A 26680-nucleotide genomic window follows, 5' to 3' on the forward strand; every position below is an offset into this window, starting at 1 on the left:
AAACAGAGACAGAGATTAATTTCAAAAATCTTGATGGTCAGTTTTGCAGGGTGCTGCTAGTGAACCACCTTATTATTTTGAGAACTAAAAATAAAAATTTCAGGCCGGGCGGTGGTGGCGCACGCCTTTTAATCCCAGCACTCGGGAGGCAGAGGCAGGTGGATCGCTGTGAGTTCGAGGCCAGCCTGGGCTACCAAGTGAGTTCCAGGAAAGGCGCAAAGTTACACAGAGAAACCCTGTCTCGGGGAAAAAAAAAAAAAATTTCAACCACTCATCTTGCCTTATATAAGATCCACATTCAGAGGAGCTAAGTGGCAGTGAGAAGAAATCTCTCTTTAGAGAAGCATTCCGGGTTTTAAAAAAAAAAATTAGGCAGACTGGAAGAACGAAAAAAACCTTGGGTCTGGGTGACAAGGGAGTTCAAGATGGCCTGGGATGGGGTGGGGCAGCCAGATTGGGAGCATGACAGGCCATCCTATGTCACTTGCCAGGGAGTATGCTAATGGGTTAGAGACTCACCCCTTCAAGCCTCCATGTAGATCTACATAAGAATTTACAGAGAAAGCCGAGCGGTGGTGGTGCACACCTTTAATCCCAGCAGGCGGATCTCTGTGAGTTCGAGGCCAGCCTGGTCTCCAAAGTGAGTTCCAGGAAAGACTCAAAGCTACACAGAGAAACCCTGTCTCGAAAAAACCAACAACAAAAAAAGAACTTACAGAGAACACAAAGGACAAGAGGACATGTGACCTGAAAACTATTAAGATCCCAATCCTGCAAAAATCTATATACCCAGTGAGTTTCTTCCCTAAAACTAAAAGGGGGTAAAAGTCTAGTAGAAAGAATGGAGACACAGCCTACCAATGATGAGACATTCCATTCAATTGTAAATGACATATTTGGAGATAACTCAAAAAATAAAAAAATAACTACCGGATAGTTGGTAGAATGTGAACAGAGTGATACTAGGGCAGATTATTAATATTTTAAGGGTGATAGTTATATTGTGGTCTTAACTTTCAGAGACTCATGTTGAAATTCAATTAACAAAATGCATATATATATGTCATATGTATATGACATGATTCAAAATAATCCGATAAGGGGAGCATGTAGGGTTAGAAAGGAGTTAAGATTGAAAGCTGCTTAAGTTGGATGATAGACACAGATGGTTCAGTGCCAGCCTCTCTACTTTGGGGTATATTTTAAAATTTCCACAATAAACACTTTTATGAAGATCATAAAGACATTAATAGAAAAGACTTCTTACCAGTCACTGTCAGAAATGTCAAAGAGATGAGAAGATTGATGCCCCAGTTCATGCTAGAGGTCAGGGCCATGGCTCGGCCTCTGATTCCACCAGGAAAGATCTCACTGAGCAACAGCCAGGGCACTAGAAGAAAGGGAAGAGTGATGAGTCAGCAAAATTAACCAAGACCCTTCCCACCCCTTCCCTGCTCTCTCTCCAAGTGGTGCCTGGGTTTGTGGTGGGAGGTCAAGGCTGTCTCTTACTTCAGCAGGACAGCCCTGATAATGACAAACCCCCTCCTCACTAAGGGAGAAAGGCTTCAGGATAAACACTGGATGAGCTTGACAATGGCTATCATAAATAGAGGGGGTGGTACAACGTAGCCCTGAAAAAATGCCCATGGCAAGCGTGAACAAGCTTTGAATATCTATCTGGCACAGGAGCCTCAGGTCCAAATTCCCAGCTTTAGTGGGTCCAGAATGGTGAACTTTCCTCTCTTTCACCTTGGAGAATTCTGAAGTCATAGCCAATGAATGAGGAGGAAACAGAGCTGGAAAGGTAAAAGGTCACATTATCTCTCCCTTTTCCGACTGGGCGCCATGGCCTGGGGGAAGCTAGGCAGAGAGAAGTCCTAAATTAAATATTGCTCCCAGATTCGATTGTAATACCAGACTAGACATCTAAATTTTTGGAAGGAGTCTCTTCCTACTATCAAAATTGATCAGAGGACTTTTTATTATCTGAGTGACAGGGAGCATTGTGGGCTCTGCTTGATTAGATTAGGAAGGACAGAAGACAGCAAATCAACTTGTCTTTTGCTCACAAATTTGGTTGGCTCAAACAGATGGGTTCTTGCTGTGGGCTAACTTGACAAACACCTCTACATTTTCCCATTTGAACGTCGCCAACCCCATCCAAGCAGAACTATTGATGTTCTTCATTCATAGAGGAATGATTGCAGCTTTGAAGAGTTAACGTTGGGGGACCAGCCCCCACATTTATTTACCCCAGGGACTCTTGAGGAATGAGGGATAAGAGACTTAGAGATGAAGAGGAGAGAGAAAAAGATAGAAAATACAGGATAGACTCAGAAGGGCCTGGATCCTAATCCATCGGGCCTCGACTATCTCTGCCCTAGGGTATTTAAAGGAATGCCAAGGGGTGGAGCAAAAGACCTCCTCCCCCAGCACAGCCAAGTGCAGACCATCTCAGACACCTGCACTCACGTCCGCGGTCCAATCATCCTCTCTATGCAGACCTCCTGGGTAAAGCCACTAGGAAACCTAAAAATGGGCTCCAACATTAATGACTTGCCAAGGTCACAAAGCTCCTAAGTGACAGAGGTGGCCCTGAACCCTGACCTCTTTAAATCAATATGCTTTCTTGGTAATGGCTCAATAAATATGTGTTGATTAGTGAACAAGTGTGAATGTAAGAGCATCTGATTAGACAGAAGAATGGAAACCCACTGGAAAGATGCTGTTTATGTAGCTGCCAACCGTGTAACCATGGCCTGGAAGAGGCTGGATGAGGCTAAGGGCTCGGGACGGAGCAGTCAGCAGAGTCTCCAACTGAGCAATTTGTCTCTCATGTCACAGGCGTGTGCTACGGAGAAAACATCAGCTGCTGGGTATAACCATTAAAGTTGTTGTTTTGTTTTGTTTTGTTTTGTTTGTTTTGTATGAAAGCCTGGTAGGCCTCCAAGTGAATCTATCCCAGGTTACCCTGGAGACCTGGAGGCTAATTATAACAAAGGCAGCAGGATTGTTATTGTTCTAATGAAGGGAGACTATACGAAAATAATGGTGTACCCCTACCCTCTCATCTCCACCTCTCCTTCCCCACCCCTCCCTGCACTCCAAGAGGCAGGTTATTAAAGATTATATTCCTGAATAATAACTTTTCTTTCTCCCTCATTATTTTGAAGCAGGGTCTCATACAGCCCCAGCTAACCTTGAAATTGCCACAAAGTCAAGGCTGGCCTTGAGTTTCTGATTCTCCTGTATTCTCCCAAGTACAGGTATTACGGGCATGTGCCAATGGTGTTCCTCTTAATGAACTCATCTTAGTATTCAGATGACCTTGTCTTGGGCTCTTTAAGAGGGAAGACCCAGCTCTGGGTAAATGGCAGCTGTATATTAAAAAGGAAGCCTTTGTGGAACCTGCATGGGACTCGACTAGGCCCTCTGCATGTGGGAGACAGTTGTGTAGCTTGGTTGTGTTTGAGGGGCCCCTGGCAGTGGGATCAGGATCTATCCCTGGTGCACGAGCTGGCTTTTTTGGAGCCCACTACCTACGGTGGGACACCTTGCTCAGCCTTGATGCAGAGGTGGGGGCAGGCTTGGACCTGCCTCAACTGAATGTACCAGGCTTTGCTGACTCCCCATGGGAGCCCCTACCCTTTTGGAGTTTTGGAGGAGGGAAGGAAGGGTGCATCGGTGGGCAGGGGGGTCGGGGGGTGGGAGGAGGGATGAGAGGGGGATCTGCAGTTGGTCTGTAAAATGAATTTTAAAAATTTAAATTAAAAAAAAAAGATATCCCTTGTAATAAAGACTAGTCCCTGGGCAAATACAGTATAAAAAGTAGGTAAACCATTTTGTTTGTTCTTTGGTAAAGCATCCTGAGTGCCTGGCTTACAGCTATGTGTCACCATGCTAGGCTTAACTTCAGTTCTCAAAGCTCAACACTCTCCCCTCCATAGTACTGCTTACCGTGGGTATTGAGAACGGTTTTCGGTGGAGCTGAGGGCCTCAGAGACCTTATGTTTTGGTAGGCAGAAAGAGAAGATGGGGGAAGGTACACCCTTTCATTTTGTTTTAGAAGGATTGGCTCAGGTCTCCATGATTCAGCTCCCAGCCCTATCTCAACACCCATCCAACCCACTTCAACTCCACTTCTCGTCATGATGGCCTCATGGCATTATTCAGTGGCTGGGTGTTGCTGAGTTCCTCAGAACCCAAGCGGCCTCAGGTGAGAATGAGCTGAACTGGCTGTTATAGAAAGCGGTGGGTGCCACCGAGACAGGATGGTTACAGGATTTAGCACAGTTGGTGGAATACTTGCCTAGCATGCATGAAGCCCTGGGTTTGATCCACATTACCATATAAACCAAACATGGGGGCACATGTCTGTACTTCTAGGTGGAGGCAGGTGAATCAGGAGTTCAAGGTGATCCTCGGCCACAAATGAAGTCAAGGCCCTCCTAGAATTTTCTGTCTCAGAAAAACAAAGGGGGGGGGGGCGGAGAAGATCGTAAAAAGCACTGGTTACAGGTGGCATGTGCTCCGTCTCAAATGCCAGGATCTTGTCTCAAAAAAACTAAAGACCACTCTGAAAGTCAACCCTAGGCAAACAGTGAAGCAGCCAAACCAAGTCCAGGGGCAATTTAACCAGCCCAGGTAATGAACTAAAGATTGAGAATGAGACTTCCCTCAGTTTATGTTCTGGTGAGAACTTGTCAGTTAAGCCCTGCTCTTGACATTTCCAAAAATAAAATGCATCATTGCTGGAGCTTCTGCTTCCCTTTTGATCTAATGGGAAAAAACAAAGAACTGAACTTGGCTGATACAATACTGACAAAATTGGACATCGTAGCAATGGCCAAATGAATGCTTAACCATCCCGATATAGAGCAGGTCAAATTAAAGTAAGGAGGACATTATTTTAATGTTGATGATGGAACTGTAAAATCACAAGCTTTCAGATCCCAGGGGAGCAAAATCAAACTCTGAATGTACAGCAAGAATGGCTTCCCATAACAGACCGAGGAGCAAGACAGAGCAAGAATATTGCATGTCTTGGTGTTTTCTCAAAAGATGCTGTGAGGGCCCAGAGCAGAAAGAACAGAAGAGCTCAGCCTTGTATATAGGGAAAGAGCAAATGCACGAACCTGGAGATTCAATATAGCCACCCTTGTAATAATAGCAAGGGCAGGTTGCTTTTTAGCCTCAATGAGATGGCCCATTTTCTCTCGAAAGCCCATATCACATGGTATCAGATCATCAGGGCCCCACAAGAACTTGCCAGATCCAGCTGGAGTCTACAGACACAGAGTGCCACCAAAAGACCAGGAAGGACAAATATGGTGATGTCACGCTGTGGGGGCGGGGGGCGGGGGGGGGGGGGAGATACAGCCTTGGATTGGGAGGGATACGAAGGTAACAGTTCTGTCCCGTGTAAGTCCCCCCTGAGTATTTCCTGCCTCTTACTTATTCTGGCCACTGCCCCAGTTTTTCCTACAGAACCTGTCTGTCATTTAACGCCCTCCGCTTTCAGATTTAAATCCTGGGCACACTTTCCATTTGGCAGGAGTTTTCCCTGAACCACCTGGCGTGTGAACCCAGAGTCTGAAACTCTCACTGAGGTCTTGCAACTCCTGCCAGAGAACGCCTAACAACTTTCAGAGGGAGTTCCACACTTGAGCTGCAGAGAGCTCAACAGTTGGATTTGCCAAGGGAGCCATGCCCTGCCCGTGGCAAAAATAAATCCAAGCCCCGTGCTTTTATGGCCTCTACCAGCAGAATATGCCACGCCTGGCTCTCCTGCAAAGAGTTGTTTAAAATGTGAATAGGAGGGCTGGAGAGATGGCTCAGCGGTTAAGAACACTGACTGCTCTTCCAGAGAACCTGGGTTCAGTTCCCAGCACCCACATGGCAGCTCACAACTGCCTGTAACTCCAGTTCCAGGGACCCAACATCCATGGCAAAACACCAATGCACGTTAAATAAAAAATAAGTTTAAGAAAAATGTGAATAGGAGCGGCAATGTACTATCCCTTCCCACCAGATGCTGAAATCCTGAGACTTAATCTTTTACTTAGTCTTTTAACAACAGATTCTACCATAGGCCACCAGCTCCAACCTGAAGAGGAGCAGGTAGCTTTCATTTCTTTTTTCCTTTCCTTTTCTTTTTTTTTTTTTGGGCGGGGGAGGGGGGCAGGTTTCAAGACAGGGTTTCCCTGTGTAGCTTTGCACCTTTCCTAAAACTCACGCTGTAGCCCAGGTTGGCCTCGAACTCACAGAGATCCACCGTCTCTGCCTCCCGAGTGCTGGGATTAAAGGCTTGCACCACCACCGCCCGGCTTCATTTCTTTATTGGTTTTGTAGTCTCACTGCCCTCACTCTCCCTGGGTTGTACCACTCATGGTCTTTTGCAAAATACATACTTTTTTTCCATGAACATTATCTGGAACTTGCTTAGATTACAAACCAAGACAGGCAATGAAATAAAAAGTCTGTGTTTCCCAGTTAAGGAATCCTAATCAAAATCAACCAGGATGATTTTTCAGGAAAGTATGTTAGGGGAAACTGAATGAAACAGAATGGCTCTTAATTTAAAACAAAATTAAACTTAAAATGAAGCCTCTGCCCTCCTTTTTAGATAACTTCTCACCATGTAACTCCTTACTACATAGACCATGCTGGTCTCGAACCGTCAGAGAGCCACCTACCTCGGCCTCCCAAGTGCTGGAATTAAAGGTGTGCTCCACTATGCCCCACTAAAAAAAGGAACCCCTCCCCCTTTTTTTAACCAGGCACCAAAAAAGAATAAGAAAGAGCTATGTCACTTTGGCTTCAAATTGACCCTCTCCCACTCATGTAGCCTAAAAAGTAACTTGAAATTTGAAGAACTAAGTATGTTTGTTACTTATAACTCACATTAACGTTTTCATCGTCAATTTACATACCAGCAGAGGATGCAATGTCCATCCTGCTAAGCAACCACTCTTCTAGATGTTTCCAGTAGGACTTAATGTCATCCCTGTTTGAAACTTTTTCCCATAAGCATATTTTCACTTAAGCCTGCCAAGTCAACCCAGAATCCTCTCGCCAAAAGCCCTAAGCTCTTCAGTGGGAAAAGTTACAAACTTAAACTGAATCAAAGTTTAGTTTCACATATTCTAAGATAGTTTGTTTTTTTCCCTGAATGTATGAACACCATAATTAGTACATGCTAGAAGCATCTCAAAATGTTTACAAATTACTGAACACAAAAATAAAAATATATTGCAGGCACTGTCATGTGATGGGTGAGAGATTTGTTTATCATGTTTCTGTGGGTGAATGTCACTTATTTAGAGAGTAATATGTTATGTTTCCACTTTTGAAATGGATGAAATGTACAATTCTCAATAGTAAAATAGGTGGTGAGTCGAAGGAATTCAGTTCTAACCATGTCACTCGGTTCTTTGAATTAACAACAAAAGTTATTTGTGATGATCTGTCAGCTGGTAATTTGATTAGGTCATTCTTTATTTTTTTGTTGAAAGCACATCACTGGAAATGAAAGGACTCTTATCTAGTCGTTTGAATCATTTCTCAACACCTACATAATATTTCCAAGTGCCTTTTTTTTGCTGGTGTTCTTCAGCTTTATTATTTGCCATGGATATAATAATAGTAACTCTGATGGAATAATAAATGGCTTTCTTTTCAATAGGAGACTATATATAACTAAAGAGACAGGAGGGGCAATTTAAATTGATTTTCACTCTGTATGGTGTATACATGGGAAGCATGTATGCTGGTGGGTGTACACGCCCATGTGTGTGCAAGAGGAGGCCACAGCAATGTTGGCTGTCTCCCCCTATTCTCCACTTGACTGCCTTGACACAGAATCGCTCACTGAACTGTGTAGCTGGCCGGCCAGTCAGCTCTCAGCAGCTACCTCTCTGCTCACCAATGTTACGGGGTGTCAGGTAACTGGTACAGTCATACTCAGCTTTTTATGTTAGGGACTCAAACTCAAGTCCTTGTGTTGACGGAGCAAACATGCCTGACCATTGAGCCTTTTTCCAGCCCCTATTTTATGCTTTTTTTTAAAAAAACAGAGTTTTGTGTAGTATGTAGCCAAAGATGACCCTGAACTCCTGACCCTTCTGCCTCCAATTTCCAAATGTTGGGATTACAGACATGTGCCACCGTATCTGGCTTAGAAAGGAAAAAAATTTAAGAAATGTGTTGTTGTCAAGTCGAAGCTTTGGAAACTGATTTCCTTTGAAGTATCTTGGAGGACCCTCGTAGAGTATAATACATATACCCTAAAAAGACAGAAGCCACACTCAAAATGCAAACAAACAAATATTCCTTGCCAGTCACTGCTTTTATTTCTCTTTGCTAGTTGGAGCTTGAGGGACATGGTATTTGGAGTATTGTTGTATGTAGATGAAATATTTTGTACTGTACTGCTTTCATTATAAATGCTACAATTAGGGAACTACTGTGGTTTTTATTGCTCCAAATGCTCCCTGGAACAATTCTTAATGTGTTCTGGAAAATAGTTAAGTAACAAATGAATGTCTGTGCTTATTAAGATAATGTTAAAACCTCAATCTGTTTCTTTAATGTCTCTGATATGCAGGATATAGTGTTCCAGGACAGAGGGTTATCATGGGAGCACTGTCTGGAAGCTGAACACATGTCTTGTGTGCACAGTTGCTAACGGTCACAGAATGGACGGTGCCATTTCTCTGTGTGTTCAGTCCTGCTGCTATGCAGAGGCTCCTTGGAGAATGGTTCCATTAGCATCGCCACTGTATCTTCTAACTCCAAAGATGCCCACATTTCTTCAAGCTTTTCCCCTGTCAGAAAATCCCCCCCCAAAGTTAGTGTAGCACTAGGCAGATGTAATGTTTCTGATACACTGTGACAACCAGCACCCAAGGGCCAAATATCTCACCAGTCAAATAAACCTTGCTAACTAGGGAGAAAAGAACGGTGATCATTGTGCAAATGTGGGTCATATCTGAAAGGAAAAAAACATTCTACAGATATTAAAGGGAAGCCGGGCGGTGGTGGCACACGCCTTTAATCCCAGCACTCGGGAGGCAGAGCCAGGCGGATCTCTGTGAGTTCGAGGCCAGCCTTGGCTACCAAGTGAGTTCCAGGAAAGGTGCAAAGCTACACAGAGAAACTCTGTCTTGAAAAACAAACAAACAAAAGGGACACTTATCACACCCACTATGTGAATACTACTATACTACCTACATTTGATGTTAGGTAGTATAAAATTCTACCGTTTAAAAAAATAATTTCTGTAACGTGCCCTATTTTTATCCAACCAACATAGTGTAGCAGGAAGATGAGCACTTGAAAAAGCCTTTGACGCGGATGGTTCTGAACACTAGGGGCCTGGGGCCTAGGAGGAAATGCAGAGCTGATCAAGATCTCTTATGAAACACATGATGCACTTCTGGAATGTCAACCTTTGTCTTGAACCCAGCATGGGTTTGGCATGGAACCGCGAAGGAAACTTCCAAATTAGAACCTGCTGTTCACATGCCTGGAATTGTCATAAATTGTAGCTGGGTGAGCATCACATGAGCAGTGGTTTTAAAAGAGACAGAGCTAGCTAGCTCTAACCTCTAAATTGAACTGTCATGGCGGATGACTCTTCTGCTTCCTGCTGATATCATCCTAGAAGGCACGGGTTCAGCTCTGGCAATGAAATAAAGCAATAAGCTAGGCTCGGGTACCTTGAAACTCTCAAGCACTCTGGGAAACAGAAGAGGGCATCTGAGTTTTCACATAAGTGAGTCGGAAGACAGTCTGTCCATGTGTCTCTGGCACTCTTTCATGCCTGTGAGCAGGGGCTCTGACAGATCTTCGCTACAGACCCCCTCAGGCTGTATTACACAGCTAAATGACCTCCCTGGGAAGAAAGGGACAGCTTTGGTTATTGTGAAGTAACTAAATGCACTGCCTCCAGGGAAGAAAACAGGTTGGCTTATTGTCTCTATTACCAAAGATTTGGGTTTTCCAAGCTCTGGGTTCCTCTGTCAGGTGGCTCATCAACTGTGTGGCTATTTTATATATAATCATGTTGACCTGTGGAGCCTGGGCATCTTCTGCCATAAGTGCTGATATCCTCCTCATTGTTACTATGAATAGCCTTATGTTCTGACCAAGGAGTCTTACTTCTTGTCTGAACATCCAGGATAACCTGTTAACTTGCAAGTGGGTAAAAACCACAGCTCCTTTCCAGTCACTGACACCTTAATTACTTGTGGCTAGGGGATGATCTTTCTCTAAAGATCTTTCATTACAGTTATTAACTGTACTTTCCCATTCAGACCAGAGGAATTGAATGCAATGTTTAAGGCTAAGATAACTCACTAAAATATGTCTACAAGCTCTAATACTAATCAGGTGAGGAAAAAAAAAAGGAAGAAAAAAAAAAGAATTTTTCCAAGTCCCAGGTTTAGACTGTCACATAATTCCCTTAGGAAAAAAAATTACAAAAAACTTGCCTCAAATCTTTGTTTTGCGTCAAGTTTTAAGATACTTGATTTCGCTAGGCACAGTGGCTCATGCTATTAATCTCAGCATTCAGGATAGCTGAGGCAGGAGGGTATGTATTTGAGACCAGCCTAAGCTACATAGTAAGAGCCAGTCTCAAAAAAATAAAAAGAAAGTCTTAGATGCAGAGAGACACATTACGTCATCTAGTTACAAGAATCATGAAAGTAAAAGTAAGGACAGCTCAGGGGGTAAAGGTGCTTGCCACCAAGCCTGATGGCCTGAGTTCAATCCCTAGGACCCCCACAGGATGGAAAGAGAAAACTGACTCCCCAAAGTTGTCCTCTGACCTCTGAATGTACACAATGACATACATGTACCATCACCCCCTACTCACAGACAGATACATACACACACATAAAGAAGTGTAGTTTAAAAAAGGAAAAGGAAAATAAGTTAATGAATTTAAGTAATAAGTAAGCATGATTAGTCCATGATACTGCTAAACTCAAAGCTCTTTTTAAAAGGAGCATTAGGTCTCATACTTGGAGGACAAAACGGAAAATCTTGGAAATCAGCATTTTTGTCTAGCACCCTAAAAAATGGCCTTAATTTTAAATTTAACCTTCCTTACACATCCATTTTTAGAGATGGTCTTTTACCCTCAATTGAGTACTTTTATTGAAGTAGAATTTTTAGGCCTCCACCTACCGCCCTCTCTAGATGCCAGGACTGATTTACAACCACAGGAAACTGGGGTATATCAGGCCCACACCAGAGGACTTGCCCACAGCCACACACTGAGAGTCTGAATTACCTGCACAGACTTAGCCGAGTGAACATTTTGTTTCTTGGCTGAATTTACACATTCACCAGTGTGATCTTCTGTAAAAACCTGTCTGGATTCCTAGGAAACCCTGACTACAGGTGACCCACGATGGGCCACACTTCCCAACGCTGCAGGTCCATGTCTGCAGTGTCAATCCAACTGAGAACGGAAGGACAGTGAGGCTGGCAGCGACATCATACACATCATACATCACTGGTGAGCCATGGAGCACTTCCTGTGTGTCCGTCCCTGGGTGGCTTAGGCAGAGGGCTTGCTGACATCAGCGTTGGCAGTGTCTGGACTTCTCAGGTCTAGACCGTAATCAGAAGTCTGACACCACTGCCCCGAGTCCACCCAGCAGAGACTAAGTGAAGAACACCTTGTACAGATGGCTTCATTCGCTGTGTTACTACACGGTGAGGCGGATGCTACCCGCCTACTGTCCAGGTTAGCAAACCAAAAATTTCCGAGATGAGTTTATTTGTCCAGACTCCTCCACTGTGGAGCGTGATTGAGACAGGAAGTCCCAGGCAAAAATCCCATCCAAATTCTAGCACTATGTCATACAGACTCAATACAGACTCAATTGCCTTTTTTTTTTTTTTTTTTTTTTGACCTTCTCCTAATCTTTCATGCTCATGTCCATCCTCAGGGGCACTTGACCTGCCATCATTTATCCGAGCTGAAAACTCCCTCTTCCAGACACCCACACTGCTTTATACAAAACTTGCCCCAATAGGACAGTCTCAGAAACACCCTCTGTACTTTCAAGCCTGAAGCAGCCCTCCTCCAAGGACACCTCTCCTCTTACCCATCTTAAGTGTCTGCTGCTCTTGCTTCCACCTAAACTGAACACTGCTCTGCCCTGAAACTGTATTATGTATGTTTTCATTGTTGTCCGTATCCCTTGTTCCATCACTGGCTCCACGGACGCAAGGCGTGGCCTCTCCCATCCACACCTGAATATCCAGCACTTGGCCCATGCCATGTGTGCCATGCTGAGCCCCATCCCCCTGCTGGATGAATGAATGAAGGATTTCCACCCTTTTCTCCCTCTGTCTTCTCTTCTTGGCCTTTTCGATATGCTTAATCCTGCCTATTTTGCACTCCAGAGTTGGTAGACAATTTAAGAAGGGATGCTCTGACGTCACCTGTCACTCAGTTTTCGGTGTGATGTTCCACTTGACTATGTGACGCAAAGGCAGTTTAGTTGAAGGGTCATAGTCACAACCTCATTACCTAACTTAGTATATGACCCGGAGGAAAAACTTCCTCATATCTGCTCTTGGTGAAAAGATAGTTAGGAACAGGAGAAGGGAGAATTAATTTATGGACATCGGAATTTTTGGATTAGAACAGCCACCCGTGCCTCCTGGGAGGTGATGGTGCTCTAGAGTGAACAAGGAATGGAATGAGAAACCTAGACAGCGGAGCTCACTAGTGGAGAGTCAGGGGCTCAAGCAGGTTCTTAAGAAAGGAAAGTATGATGGAAGATGGACCAAATGTTTAGGAGATACATTATAGGAGAACCGAACCCATACAGGATTAGGGGCCAACTGTGGTAATGGCATTTAGAGTGACATGAAATGAACTGTAGCACTATGAAGATATGGACTGAAAAAACATTATTGTTACATATGTTACATTGTATGCTGGCTGTATACCATTCTGTAGTGATACTTGTTAGTAAATACAGATGTACAAATATTGTCCTCAAAAAAGAAAAAAGCACAGCCACACATATTTGTTTCTAAGTTCCAGGGGGTGTTGTAGGGAGGACTAGGTCTCTACCCAGATATTACCTCAAATGAACTCATGACATAATAACAATAGGCTCGGAGGTTGGCTCATCTTTACTTGTGGAGCGTAAGTAGATGTTCTCATAATATCAAGAGTCTGTGATTGTAGGCTAAAAAATTCTCAGTAATTAAAAGGAGCTCAAATGATGGTCAAGAGCACCTTGAGCACACACTGGGAAAGTCGGGTTAAGACTCTGAACCTACGTCGAAGTGATGGACAAGGCACCAATAGTTGACTATTTAATAAGTGTCATGGGGCTGGTGTCCTGTTTTAGTTTCATGCAAGAATCTTGTGTTGCACAGACATGAACAAGAGCTCTTTTCTCCTCTGTCCTGTGAACCCGTTCAGCAGATGGGCGAAGGCAGAGGACTCCTTCACAGAATGCTATTTTAAGTGCAGAAAAGGAAGGACACAGCATTACTTGATGCCACATTTAGGTCCCTTCCTCCTAAATTCTAGCTCTTAAGGCAACCTTGTTATTTCACAGTTAGAGAATAACCTTCGCTGAGGGCGAAGTGACTCGGGGCATCCACTTTAACCTAAGAATAGCAGCACTTTCCTGGCAGAGGAAAGCCACGCTATGATCTAATGTAATTAAAGAATGTTGCTCTAAGCCAACTCATGCTTAAGAAGATTTAATAAGGATAGTTTAATCTTCCTTTCAATGTTGCTTTAGAACAGCAAGTGCTTTCCCCTTTACACCTCTACTTATACAAAGGATTTGTTTGTTTTACAAGTAATCAACTCTGCAAACTCCACACTTGAGCAATAATCGCACCGGGCTAATACGTTTTATAATGTGTTCAAATCTGGTATGAAAAGCTCGCTCCTAATAACATTTTTAAAGCCCTAACTGCTTCTTGAAGTTTATGCCAAAGCTCTACAATAAGATTTTTGAGTATCGAAATGGAATTTCCCCTATGGCATGTTTTCTTTAGGAAAGAAAAAGAAATCACAGAATGGATATGGACATGAGTTGCTAGCTCTTTGCAAAATAAACAAAGGGCAAATTTCTAATTTTTTTTTAATATTTTGGCTTTTCTAGACAGGGTTTCTCTCTGCAGCCCTGGACTTCCTGGAATTCACTCTGTAGACCAGGCTGGCCTTAAACTCAGAGACCCACCTGCCTGCCTCTGCCTCTTGAGTACTGGGATTAAAAGCATGTGCCACCAAAGGACAATTCTTTACATCCTCCTAAAGACGTTAGGAAAATCTCTATCCCCAGGACACAGCGTGATGTTCTTGTTCATGTCAGGAGGGTTGATTCAGAAGCTGGCCTCTGTCACAGCATGACCCAGCCTCCCATGTGACACCCAAGCCAGGTCTTGGAGCTGCCATTTTGAGACAGACACTATGGGATGGGTGAGAGAGTTAATTCCTTTCTCATACCCTAAGCGCCTTCCATCATGAGCTTCCCCATCCAGTGGCACTACTTTGGACCTAGACGTTCTCAAAAAGACTAACTGGCCCCTGTTGTGGCCAAAAGCAAAGGTGCCCAAGGAAATCCAGGATGACTTCCAGAACTCTGGGTCCAGCTCTTTGGGCCTTAACACAAGACATGCATGGCCTAGCTGCCTCCCAGCTGGTTCTGAGCACGACTGTCTCCCAGCTTCTTTTCTTATAGGCAAAAAGCAGACAGAGTTTTGAAAGCTGTGCCCAAGTGATGTATTGTTCTGTAGCAAGCCTCGCGATGGTGTCTGGCAGCAAGAGGACTCGCTCTGCCAGAGTAGCATTCCTAAGTTATTGGGTCCTTCACCTACCCACTTGAGCTGACTCTGAGCTGCACTGCATTCTCAGTTTGAATGGCTTTTCCCAGCTCCCTTCACCATCCAAATGCAGCCTGGCATGATTTATAAGCAGGATCATAAGGTACTCACCGGCCGGGCGGTGGTGGCGTACGCCTTTAATCCCAGCACTCCGGAGGCAGAGGCGGGTGGATCTCTGTGAGTTCGAGGCCAGCCTGGGCTACCAAGTGAGTTCCAGGAAAAGCGCAAAGCTACACAAGAGAAACCCTGTCTCAAAAAACCAAAAAAAAAAGGTACTCACATAAGAAGGACAGGAAGAAAAAACACAAGAACACAAGACCCATATTTTCTTTTCCCAGGAACACAGGATCTACTAACTGTTCTCCAATTACTAAACCAAAAGAAGTGTACAGAAGCGATACACGCTGTCACACAGGGACTGAGTTGTACTGTTGCACTGTCATTCACGGTAGTACTGTGCTCTGTGGCATCCAGAACGCATTGGCTCACCTGGCATGCACCGGGCTCACCTGGCATGCACCGGGTCTCTCTAGCAGATGCCACATTACTATGCCCACTGACTGGAAACAACTGGGAGCAGAAAATGGCTTGTTGCCAGGCTGTGGTGGCGCACGCCTTTAATCCCAGCACTCGGGAGGCAGAGCCAGACGGATCTCTGTGAGTTCGAGGCCAGCCTGGGCTACAGAGTGAGTTCCAGGAAAGGCGCAAAGAGAAACCCTGTCTCAAAAAACCAAAACAAAAAACAAAAACAAAGGCTTGTAAATCAATAAATTAAAGGTCTGGGATTAGAACTCAGGGTTTCTACCTTTTAACTCAGACTCATTGTGTCCTGGAACTGAGTAACTCTACATGAGACATTAATAGCTCAAACAACAGAGGCCTTTAAAGAATTTGAGTGGGTTCATAGAGGAGATTTTTGGAAGCCTCAAAGGTAGGAAAGATTGGGATTGAGTAAAGCGGGAAGACACTACCTATGTTCTGTTTCTTGACTAGAGGTGGGGGGAGAGTGGGAAATAAAGAAGCCCTAAGGGGTAGAACCTCACCTCACCGGGCAATGCGTGCATTTCACTGACTGTGCATGTATGTGGAGTTTCAGTGTCCTTCTGTGTGAAAGATGGCTGCAGAGTACAGAGCTTTAGTCTCCAATGTAACTAATACCACAGATGCACTGATACAGTTCAGGGAGCTGATGGAAGGCCCCGAGAAACTGAGTTTCCCTCTCAGGAATGGGTGAAACCATGGTAGCGAGTATGGAATGAACCAAAGAAACCTGGACCTATAGACCTTAACCTGTGTGACCTCAGAATCTTTTGCAGATTCTTACTTCCTTTCCATAAAGAAAAAAAAAATACTATCTTCTTTTCAGAAAGTTGATTTCTCTGATACAGTAAAAAGTCGGCATGCAAGGAAGATGGACAGGTGTGAGCAAGAGCTAGAATGGAAATACTCGGATACTCTCTCAGTAATTTAGTAATAAGAAGGTAGGGCTAGCCAGGCGGTGGTGGCACATGCCTTTAATCCCAGCACTCGGGAGGCAGAGCCAGGCGGATCTCTGCGAGTTCAAGGCCAGCCTGGTCTACAGAGTGAGATCCAGGACAGGCTCCAAAACTACGCAGAGAAACCCTGACTCGAAACTCTTCCCCCCCACCCCACCCCACCCCACCCGCAAAAAAAAAAAAAGAACATAGGGCTATTGGCAGGATGGCAGAAATAGGAAAAATAATAAATACAGGATCCATTGTTAAGGGAAAGCCCAAGTATTTGGTCACTGACTGGACTAAGAAAAACCTCCATAATCAACCCCGAGAGCTGGGCTGCAGGTGTGGCAATCCCATGGAAAAAAAACGGGGAAGCGAAGGTGGGCCCTGATGTAAGAGGAAAAAGAATTCAGCCTGGGCCTTGCCCTGTTTGCCTGGTGGAGAAGCCCTGAAGTAGGAAAGTCTCGCCCATGGGGACAAGATGGAACAGGATGCCATGAGTGACCAGAGAACTGGAGGTAAGTGAGACCCACCGACTTAAGAGAGATAATTAACAACCCGAGAAAGCAAACACAAACGCCTTCACAGTGCATTAGTCAAGAACACCTCTTGGTTTTCTAGCTAGAGAAATGAAAGCCATGAGATATTAATGAAATGACCTCACCTTGTTTTATAAAAATGGGCAGAATGAAGGCTAGTCATACATATTGATAATTAGCATCTTGATTATTTTTTAAAATGTCTCTCAAACCAAAAGATTAAATTTCAAGATCCTTAACCTTTTGAAATACATTTTTCTATACTCACATGTATTCTCTTTTAGTCCATAGATTACATTATGGTGATTCTGTGCGGCAGCACATTAGCTAAGATGGGACTACATTTCCCAGAATCCCTTCCCCATGCAGTCCTGGGTGATAGTGTTCCGGAAGACAAATCTGCATGAGTTTGGAAGCACAAAGTAAAACCGCAGGCCAAGCTCGCTGGTTGGTGCAAGGCCCTCAGTACCACCGTGGCTTAGCCTCCATGCCACATGACACCATGGGTCCTCTTACTGATAGTAGGAAACAGGAAATTTGGCCAGATCTGCTTTTAAAACTTCTCCAAGGCCAACGCCAAGCACAGGAGAGACCCAGCCATTTCTCTGCAGATGGCCAGTGTCCTCAGAACTTATGTGGGAAGATACGAGGGTAGACTGCAGTTCCCTCCCACACACTCCTAGTTTACTACGGCAAATTCAGAAGGTTTTGCTTCTCCCTACTCTGATTTAAGCTTCTCTTCTGCCCGGCAGATATTCTGGGTCATAATTTAAAAAAAAGAGACCACAGCCTTCCACAGATGTCTCTACCAGCTTCCCCTCCAGGGGCCCTGATTAAATCTTTTCCTTTCCCTCTCCCTGACCTTTGCTTCTTCAGCTTCTCCCAGGTGTGTGATGGTTCACTGGGTAAAGCATCTACAATCCCGGTGTTCATAGGGTGAGATGCAAGGTGGAGGCAGGAGGGGAATCCCTGGGTGCTCATGGGTCAGGTGCCTTGCCATATGCAACAGCAAAATAACCCAGAGACTCCAGTCTCAAAGTAGGTGAAGGCTGCCATCCAAGGGTGTCCTCTCACCTCTACAGGAATGCTGTGACACACAAGGTCCAGCATGCACACACAAGATCGCAAGAGCACATGTGAATACATGAACATACATAACACACACATGTACTAAAAAATTTCAATCTGCTCATCACCCGGAGTGATCCCACTCTACTGCAGTTACCCACATGGCCATGGATGACCCTGGCCCTGCTCCACCTGACGTTCCTTTAACTGACTGTACTGTGCACACCGTGCATATTCTGAAGGGCTCACTAGCTTACTAGTAAAGGTTGGTGACACTGTTAAATGCGTCTCAGTATTTAAACAGTCATCATGGCAAAGGAGGAGCCTACAGCTTCACCAGACCCTATATTAGGCTCCCTGAGCATGACCCTGGGTACCCCCATAGCACCCAGAACTATGCAGAACTATGCAGTTCCAGCTGGCAAGTTAAGAAGGAGGAGGAGGAGGAGGAGGAGGAGGAGGAGGAGGAGGAGGAGGAGAAGGGGAGGGGGGGAGGGAGGGAGGGAGGGAGGGAGGGAGGGAGGGAGGGAGGGAGGGAGGAAGGAAGGAAGGAAGGAAGGAAGGAAGGAAGGAAGGAAGGAAGGAAGGAAGGAAGGAAGGAAGGAAGGAAAGTAGGTCTAGCTTGTTTATTATTATTTTGGTCTTTGCTCTATCAGCTGAACTTGAATTCTAACTGATGCACATGTTCAATATTTTCGAAAGTTCAGTTATCCAAGTGAATCTATATCAAAGACTTAAAAAAAATCATTATCCCCCCCCCCAACTCAGGGCAGCTTAGCCTTAGAAAAGACACACACTTACCTACCTATAGCAGAACTTCAGAAGAGAGAGACTGTGTCTCAGTGTGGGGGGCTGTATGAACTAACAGCCCAATGAAGAGATGATAGACTATTTTTATTCACTCTTATTTCCAATGGCCCTTCAAAGAAGGGACTGAGCTAAAAATAATTGACTGCTGTGTCTGAGTCTGGAGTGTCCCCTAAAGGCCTGTGTGTGAAGAGCTTACTTCTAGCCTATGGTGAAGTGCCATTAGGAAGTGGTAGACCCTCTTAGGAAAGCCATTAGGCTCGAGGGGGTACATCGTTGAAGGAGATGTTAGGATCCTTGCTTCCTCCCTTCTTTCTGTTTGTGTCAATGAAGAGAATTCCCCTTGGCTGTGCACTGTCTGTCCTGTTATGCATTGGCTCCATGGCAAAAGGGACATGTGATCATAGACGGAAAACTCAGACATCGTGAGGCAAAAAAGAATCTTCCCTCTTTTCAAGTTGATTTCAGATAGTTAGTCCCAGTGACAGAAAGCTGTCTAAATTCCTTAACATTTACTATCAAGGCCAAAGGGAAACTAGATCCAGCTGAGGACCATGCCCTTCCACATATGAGCTACTGGAGGGGGCAGCCATTGGGTATTCATATCCAATACCTAACACTAAGCTTAAATTGCATTTAAAAATAAAAAGAGCAGGGCTGGAGAGATGGCTCAGAGGTTAAGAGCACTGGCTGCTCTTCCAAAGGTCCTGAGTTCAATTCCCAGCACCCACATGGTGTGGCTCACAACCATCTGTAATGAGATCTGGTGTCCTCTTCTGGCCGGCAGGCATACATGCAGACAGAACACTGTATACATAATAAATAAATCTTTAAAAAAAAAAAAATAAAAATAAAAAGAGCAGAGCGCCCTTTAAGGGGACATAGAAGGTAACTAACAAGGGACCTTCTAATTGTTTCCAAAATCAAACTAGATTTCCTACAGAGGGGACCTCTGTTCTAACACAATAAGATAGTAAGTGACATGCTAGGGTAGAGAATGTACTGCATTCAAAATGTCCCAAAATCTAGAGAGAAGGGTGACATGGTGTTAAAAGACTCTACTGGTGAATAGGTTTGTCCATGTCCTGAGTGGCTTGGGTCCCTGAACCCTGGCTAGGGGCAGCAGAGAAATGAAGAAAAGACAGACACACAGACACATGTACAATGAAGCTGGGACCAGAGTAGGGCAGAGGTTCTGTAACCATTGGCAACCTGGAATCTCAGGGTGTTTGCTATGTACGGGATGTGGGGCAGGGGAGGATAAGCTAGTCTTGTAGACATCACACACATTGATCAATGGTTCATAAACACATTCCCAGCCTTCTGAGGAAAGCTTTGCCTGGCCCAAATGGGTAACAGCTTTGACAATTTACCATGGGCTGTTGGTATCTGTGCCCTGGACAGGCCTAGCTCATGTCAAAATAAACATTCATTCAGAACTTCACTCACTCAGGGCTTCCTCTACTCTCTACATAGGTTGATTCCAAAAGTTCAAGATCAACAACTCTCTTACGATACTGTGTACCACAACATCAACTCTTTGAACTGAAGAGGGTCTCTAAGTTAAAACCATGAGGGCATACCTGTTTTATGCTTTTACTCAGATTCTAAGGTAACTCTTGATATTTCAAAGAATTAGATAAAAATAATAGCTATATAAGAGAAACATTTTTTAGTTTCATGGTGAACATAGAAGACAAAAGATTCTGGCAAAGAAAGCCAGTAGATCCATAACCATCATGTAATGTTTATCAGATGAACAAATCTCACTGTGCTTGCTTATACAGAAAAGAAGGTCAAGTTGTTCTTTGGTATATGACAACACTCATACCTTATTCTCCTATAGAATAATATATGAAGCCTTTCTTGAAATAAAAATGATGCTTCACCAACTGTCATTAGTTAAGAACCAGAGCCATCACGTAAGTATATCATGGGTGAACAACTTTCTGAAAACAAGCTATATATGTCTTAATAATCAGAATCAAGAATGAGACAGAATAATCAGAGGCTGGGGCATAGTAATATATACGCTCTGTGCCCCTTCACAGCATATATGGGGAAATCTACCTACCTATGGTGCCAGAAGATTGCCTCCTCCTGGCTACCCAACCTAGTTATAGCTACTTAGTCCTGAATTGCCTCAGGTGACTAGGCACAGTGCAGGATCTACCAGATCCCTGCCTTCCTGTCTGGAATTTGAAAAAAAAAATCCTATCTAGAAACTGATATTTTGAAAGTAGGTGTAAAACTTAAACAATGAGGTAATAGGATTAGGGCAGGAGAGGCTAAGCAGCAAGTTCAAGAGTATTAACTGACGGAGATCAAGCCGGCCAACTCTACTGATTGATGTTAAGAGGCCAACACAGGGGCTATACTGTAGGCTAGTCCACCAGTCTCTTGGAAGATAAGAACAAGGTCTGGCCTGTTCATGACTACTTCCCAGCTTCAAGCATGGCTCCTGGTCAGTAAAAATCAAGTTCCCTGACAGACATCACCTGAATACATAGTTAATGAGTTAGCAGTGGATGGCAAAAGCATGACTTCTTTCTAGACACTTCTCCACATGGTGCCGGAGACCAACATTCCCCCACAGAATCCCTTCTTCAACGAGGAGCCTATGCATGCCTCTTGGTCTGGGACTGTCAACAGTTCCCTTTACTAGAGAAGATTTATCACCTTGATCCTTATAGTTTGTTTCAAAATTAACTCTACTAAATGGAGGGATTGAAGGAGGGTAGAAAGAGGGAGGAGAAAGAGAGGAAGGCAGGGAGAGAGATGGGAGTTGGAGGATGATGGAATCCGAGATAGGAGTGTTAGAGAAACACTACTCTTGATTTTAAGCATTTTTTTCCCTCGTGACCTGTACAAAAGACCCTCCACCACCCCCCTACAAAATGGTTGGGACTTCTTGTGAGTCAAAAGACTACAGAACTGAAACAAACTATCTTAGCTCTGAGTTTGAACAGTCCAAGTCTAGGAAATGAAAGAAGCTTGCAGGTAGGTCCCTGTAAGTCATTAACTTGGATTGTTAATTCCCCCATTTAATAAAAGTGCATGCAATTCCCCCAGAACATTGCCCTAGTAAATAAAACTTACTCAAAGAAATAAATTCTTCTTCCCATCTCATAGTTCACTTCTTATTCATTATTACTGGAACGCAACAATCATTGTATCTTTCAGAAAATCTAAACAATTAATTGTTTTTCCTTCCACCCATAAAGAGATTCATGGAATACAATGCAACCTCAATAAAGCTGCATTCATAAAACAATGAATCTCTTCCCAGGTCTGATTCACCCCTGGTCAATTGTATGCTCCTGTGAGGAGAATAGTGATGAGTAACTAATGCTTTGAACAAATATGAGCTTTGTGCTTTTCAGAAGCAAGTATGCACGAGGCACATTGCCTCCTTTGCAGAACATCAGGTACCACTAGCATGCTCATTTGCTTCCTGTGCTTACATGTGACAAGACTCTGAGTAGATTGCTCGAGCCAATTAAAGGCAGTGCAAAACAATCATCAAGGGAAAGAGCAAAGGAATAAATGAAGTACTTACTGGGTCCTAGACCAATTGAAAAAGCAGCAACATAAACAAGCAAGCTGGCCAAGGACAACCATTTGTAAGCAGCTGGGACAATGGCAGGGTCTGTGACAATCTGGTGTTCTGTTTGGCTCAGTCCAGCATTTGGTAAAGATGTGAAGGTCAACTCCCCTTTCTGGTCCACGCCACTTCCCACGGACATGAATGAGCCCTTGCTGTGGGGAATGACTCCTTTGAAGTGTTCCTCGAGACTGCTGTTGCTAGTTGACAGGTTCCCTGTTGCATAGAACATGGGCTCCTCTAGGGACTGGTTAAGAGGACTATGGCTTCTGCAGATATTGGTGAAGTTCATGTTGATGTTGAGATTCACGATGCCCATAGTCAACAGTGAAGCAGCCATCACGGAGGAGCCAATGCAGAGGAAGGTTTTGCTACCAACATGGTCCACAAGGAGGGTTGCTGGGATGGTGCTAACCACCTTGACCACTCCAACCCCAGTGGAGGCAAGGCTAGCTGCCTCATTGCTTTGGAAGCCAACAGACTTCAAGACAGTTGATGCATAGAACAGTATGTTTGGCTGGCCAGTGGTTTGTACAAAAAATACTAGTGTCAGACCTATCATGATTCGGGTCCTCATGTTGTCCTTGGAGCGAAACAGATCCCAGAAAGTATACTGATATTCATCTTTCAAGGAAGATTTGATCAAAGTAAGTTCTTCGGTGGTGTCTGAGATCATTCTTAACTTCCCGAGAACTTTGCCAGCAGTCTCCTCTTGTCCTTTCATGACCAGAAAACGAGGACTTGGAGGAAGAAAGTACATTGCAATGGCTTGCAAAAGCCCCAGGGGAATCACAAGACCAAACATATACTTCCAACCGTTGGAGACATTGGCAAATGCGTAATTTGAAATGTAGGCCAAAAGGATGCCAATGACAATCATCAGCTCGTTCAGTGACACAAGGAGGCCTCTTCTGTGCTGGGGAGCAATCTCTGCAATGTACACACAAGTGGCAATGGAAGACAAAGAAATAGAAACTCCTACAGCAATGCGTCCCATGATCAGAACTGTATAGGACAAACTCATTATCAAGACCAAGCTTCCGAGTCCTAGGAGACAGGAGGACAGGATGATGGTCAGCCTTCTTCCATACCTGTCAATCAGCACACCTCCAGTAAGGGAGGCCAGGAAAGCCCCAATGAGGAGGGAGCTCACAACCATCTCCTGCTCATGGCAGGTCAGGGCTAACAGGGTCCTGATCTGAAGAAGGGCTCCAGAGATGAGCCCAAGTTCGTAACCCACCAGGAGGCCGCTGATGGCCGCAGTGACAGATGTCAGGAAGGTAAACATGCTGCAACCTGTAAGCAGAAAAAGAAACCGTGAAATCAGTTCGGAGAGGTTATTCCAAACATGCCATATCCAAATGGAGACTTACCTTTGGGTCAGGCTTTCATAATGTTGACTTTAGACACACATACACACAGCCATGGTAAAGTAATACACCATGGTAAAAATAATGCACTAGCCAAAAAGGATAATTTACAACAGAAGGAACAATCTTTTTTTTCTCTTTGTTGTTTTAGGAGTCATGGAGGTGTTTATGAAGTCCAGCTTCCTTCTGGCTAGGATGTTGGTATTGTTTTTAGTCAAGAGTAAGTAGTTGCAAGATAAGCAGCTGGCAGATGATAAAGACTGAACAGAAAGGGTACCAGCTACTGTGTGCCTTTGGCATTGGATTAGATGTCCTGATAACCTGCTTGTCCCAGCCCAACCCACTTCTCGAAAGACAAACCTCTGAGGGCAGATAGGAGGGGAAGGGCCTCTAAAAGGAGGTGTGGCTTCCTGGCTCTGTGGAGCCCACAGAGACCAGCCCCCCAGTCTCTTGCCTTCATCCCTCAGTGGCTACCATCAGGCTGTACTTGACCTTTGCCAGGCTCATGGGAGTCTTGGAAAAAGGGGCAGAGGTGGGAAGAGGTGTATAAATGCTGAGGTGTATAAAAGTCAAGGCTGTGTTAGAAATAAGGAAGAGGAAAATGGGTGTAGGGCATGCAGCCCACAATGCCTGTTGCTCATGAGAGGAAGAAGGAAGAAGGAAGACGGAACACAACAGAGGGGAACAAAGGGGAGTTGGAACTCTTTTTAATGTAAAATCCTAGGGGAAAAGTCAACAGTTATTACTTTTCAGCAACAAGTATGAAGATATATATAGATATATGTATACACACACACACACACACACACACACACACACACACACGTATATAGGATCTTGTAATGTGATAAGACCAAAGAGAACAAAACAGGAAGTGGTGGCTGGGGTTATATATAGTGACAGCCATTTCTAGGACAGGACAGAGAAGCTCTTGTCATGTCTCAGGAACCGTAAGAAGGACAGCACACAGTGTGTGTGTGCCGCAATATGAGCCTGCCAGTAGGGAAAGACAGAGAGTTTAGACAGGCACAGAGGAGGCACCTATCTAAAGTGTAGGGTAGAACCCATGGGGAGACCTTTCATTGTGTTCCAAGTATCATGGGGCTGCATACCCACTGAGTAAGTCAGAAAGCATGAGCACCACGTTTGGGAGATGCTAATGCTTTGGCAGGGAGACTAGGTCTCCAGTGACCATGACTGGTCACTGGTCCCAAGGACATCATAGACAAGAGATGATGTTGGGTCAGATTTGAGTGCTCAGTTAGAACTGGAGACAAGTAAACAAATACAAGACTCCCTGGCAAGCCAAACAAGTGCCCAGGACTGTAATGTCTCGTGAATCGGAGGTGGACTAAACAAGTGAGTTGGCACCTCAAGTGGCCCTTTGGTTGAACAGATCAGTGGATGCTTCTACAATACTCAATATACATAGGCATGTTTGTATAGACTGCCTGGTACAACATACCCTTCTAGGAAAGGTCAGGAGTAGAACTGTTTGTACATAGTAACAAGAGACAGGAATATCAGAAGATTCATTTTGGACTTAACTAAAATGTTTTCTTCATTTCCCCTGTAAGATAAAAATGTCCAAAAGGAGCTGGACAATGGTGGCACACACCTTTAATCCCAGCACTCGGGAGGCAGAGGCAGGTGGATCTCTGTGAGTTCAAGGCCAACCTGAGCTACAGAGTGAGTTGCAGGAAAAGGCGCAAAGCTACACAGAGAAACCCTGTCTTAAACAAACAAACATGTCCAAGAGGGAAACTGAGTACCTGTAGATCTGAAGCACCTGGGGCAGATCAAGGCTGGAGAGCTTAGCAAATGTGGTGTTTAAAAGCCCTGCAGCTGGGCGGTGGTGGCGCATGCCTTTAATCCCAGCACTCGGGAGGCAGAGGCAGGCGGATCTCTGTGAGTTCGAGGCCAGCCTGGGCTACAGAGTGAGTTCCAGGAAAAAGGCGCAAAGCTACACAGAGAAACCCTGTCTCGAAAAACCGGAAAAAAAAAAAAAAAAAAAAAAAAAAAAAAAAAAAAAAAAAAGCCCTGGAATGGGTGAGATCACTTAGGAAGACAGAATACAGGAAAAGAGGCAGGGCTAAGATGGTGGGGGGGGGGGGGGGAGGACAACACCCCTTGAGACCTCTGATACAAGCGCCAGGAACAAGTGTGGAAAAGCAGTAAAACTTAGCACGGCAGGCTGGCGACAAGTGTGTGGGCACAGCTAGCACAGGCTGAGGGAAGGCCATTTAACCCTGCCTGGGTTTGGCAGTGAGCAGGGTGCCTTTTTCAAAAAGCTATTCAACCTGAGCACGGTGTTGCGTGCATTTAATCCCAGCACTCAGGAGGCAAAAGCAGGCAGATCTCTTGTGAGTTCAAGGCCAGCCTGGTCTAGTTAGCTAGGGCTACATAGAGGAACCCTGTCTCAAATGAACTAACAGATAAATAGACAAAAACAAAACAAAACAAAACAAAACAAAAACCGAAAAACTGTTCAGCTCTCCTGAAATAAACAGGTCAAATTAAGGGGATCCAGTTACTTTATGTCACAAACAGCCAAGGTATTCTCCACCGCCAGGAATTTAGTGGAATATGCAAAGTGGGCAACTAAAAATCAATCAATAAATAAATGGAGGCTGATGTGCAAAGTCAGTTGGCAGCATGCTCACCTAGCATGCTCAAAGCCCATGGTTCAATCCCCAGCACCGCATAAAAACTGAGTTTGGTGCAAATGCCTATAATCCTAGCACTCTGGAGGTATAGGCAAGATGATCAGAAGGTCAAGGTCATCCTTGGCTATGCGGAGAATTCAAAGTCTGCTACAAAGATTATGTGTATAAATAATAAACAAAGCCATGAATAGTAAGATGAGAGAATAAGAATAAAATAATCCACATCAAATAAAGCTGACTTATAAGGATCAAGTCATTAGACTAAAACTGA

At 44.4% G+C, this 26680-nt stretch overlaps 1 protein-coding gene across 1 annotated transcript in view; it reads right to left on the reverse strand.

The window, feature by feature from the left end:
* Slc2a12 (solute carrier family 2 member 12) overlaps positions 1 to 26680 on the reverse strand; it is a 57550-nt gene that overhangs the window by 13859 nt on the left and 17011 nt on the right. Inside the window, exons 2-3 of the mRNA XM_006980097.4 lie at positions 22329 to 23669; positions 1268 to 1390 (exon numbers count right to left, since the gene is read on the reverse strand). Coding sequence (XP_006980159.1) covers positions 1268 to 1390; positions 22329 to 23669 — 1464 coding nt within the window. The remainder of the gene's footprint in view (positions 1 to 1267; positions 1391 to 22328; positions 23670 to 26680) is intronic.

Source organism: Peromyscus maniculatus, chromosome 16, assembly GCF_049852395.1.
Source record: "Peromyscus maniculatus bairdii isolate BWxNUB_F1_BW_parent chromosome 16, HU_Pman_BW_mat_3.1, whole genome shotgun sequence".
Classification (NCBI taxonomy): Eukaryota; Metazoa; Chordata; class Mammalia; order Rodentia; family Cricetidae; genus Peromyscus; species Peromyscus maniculatus.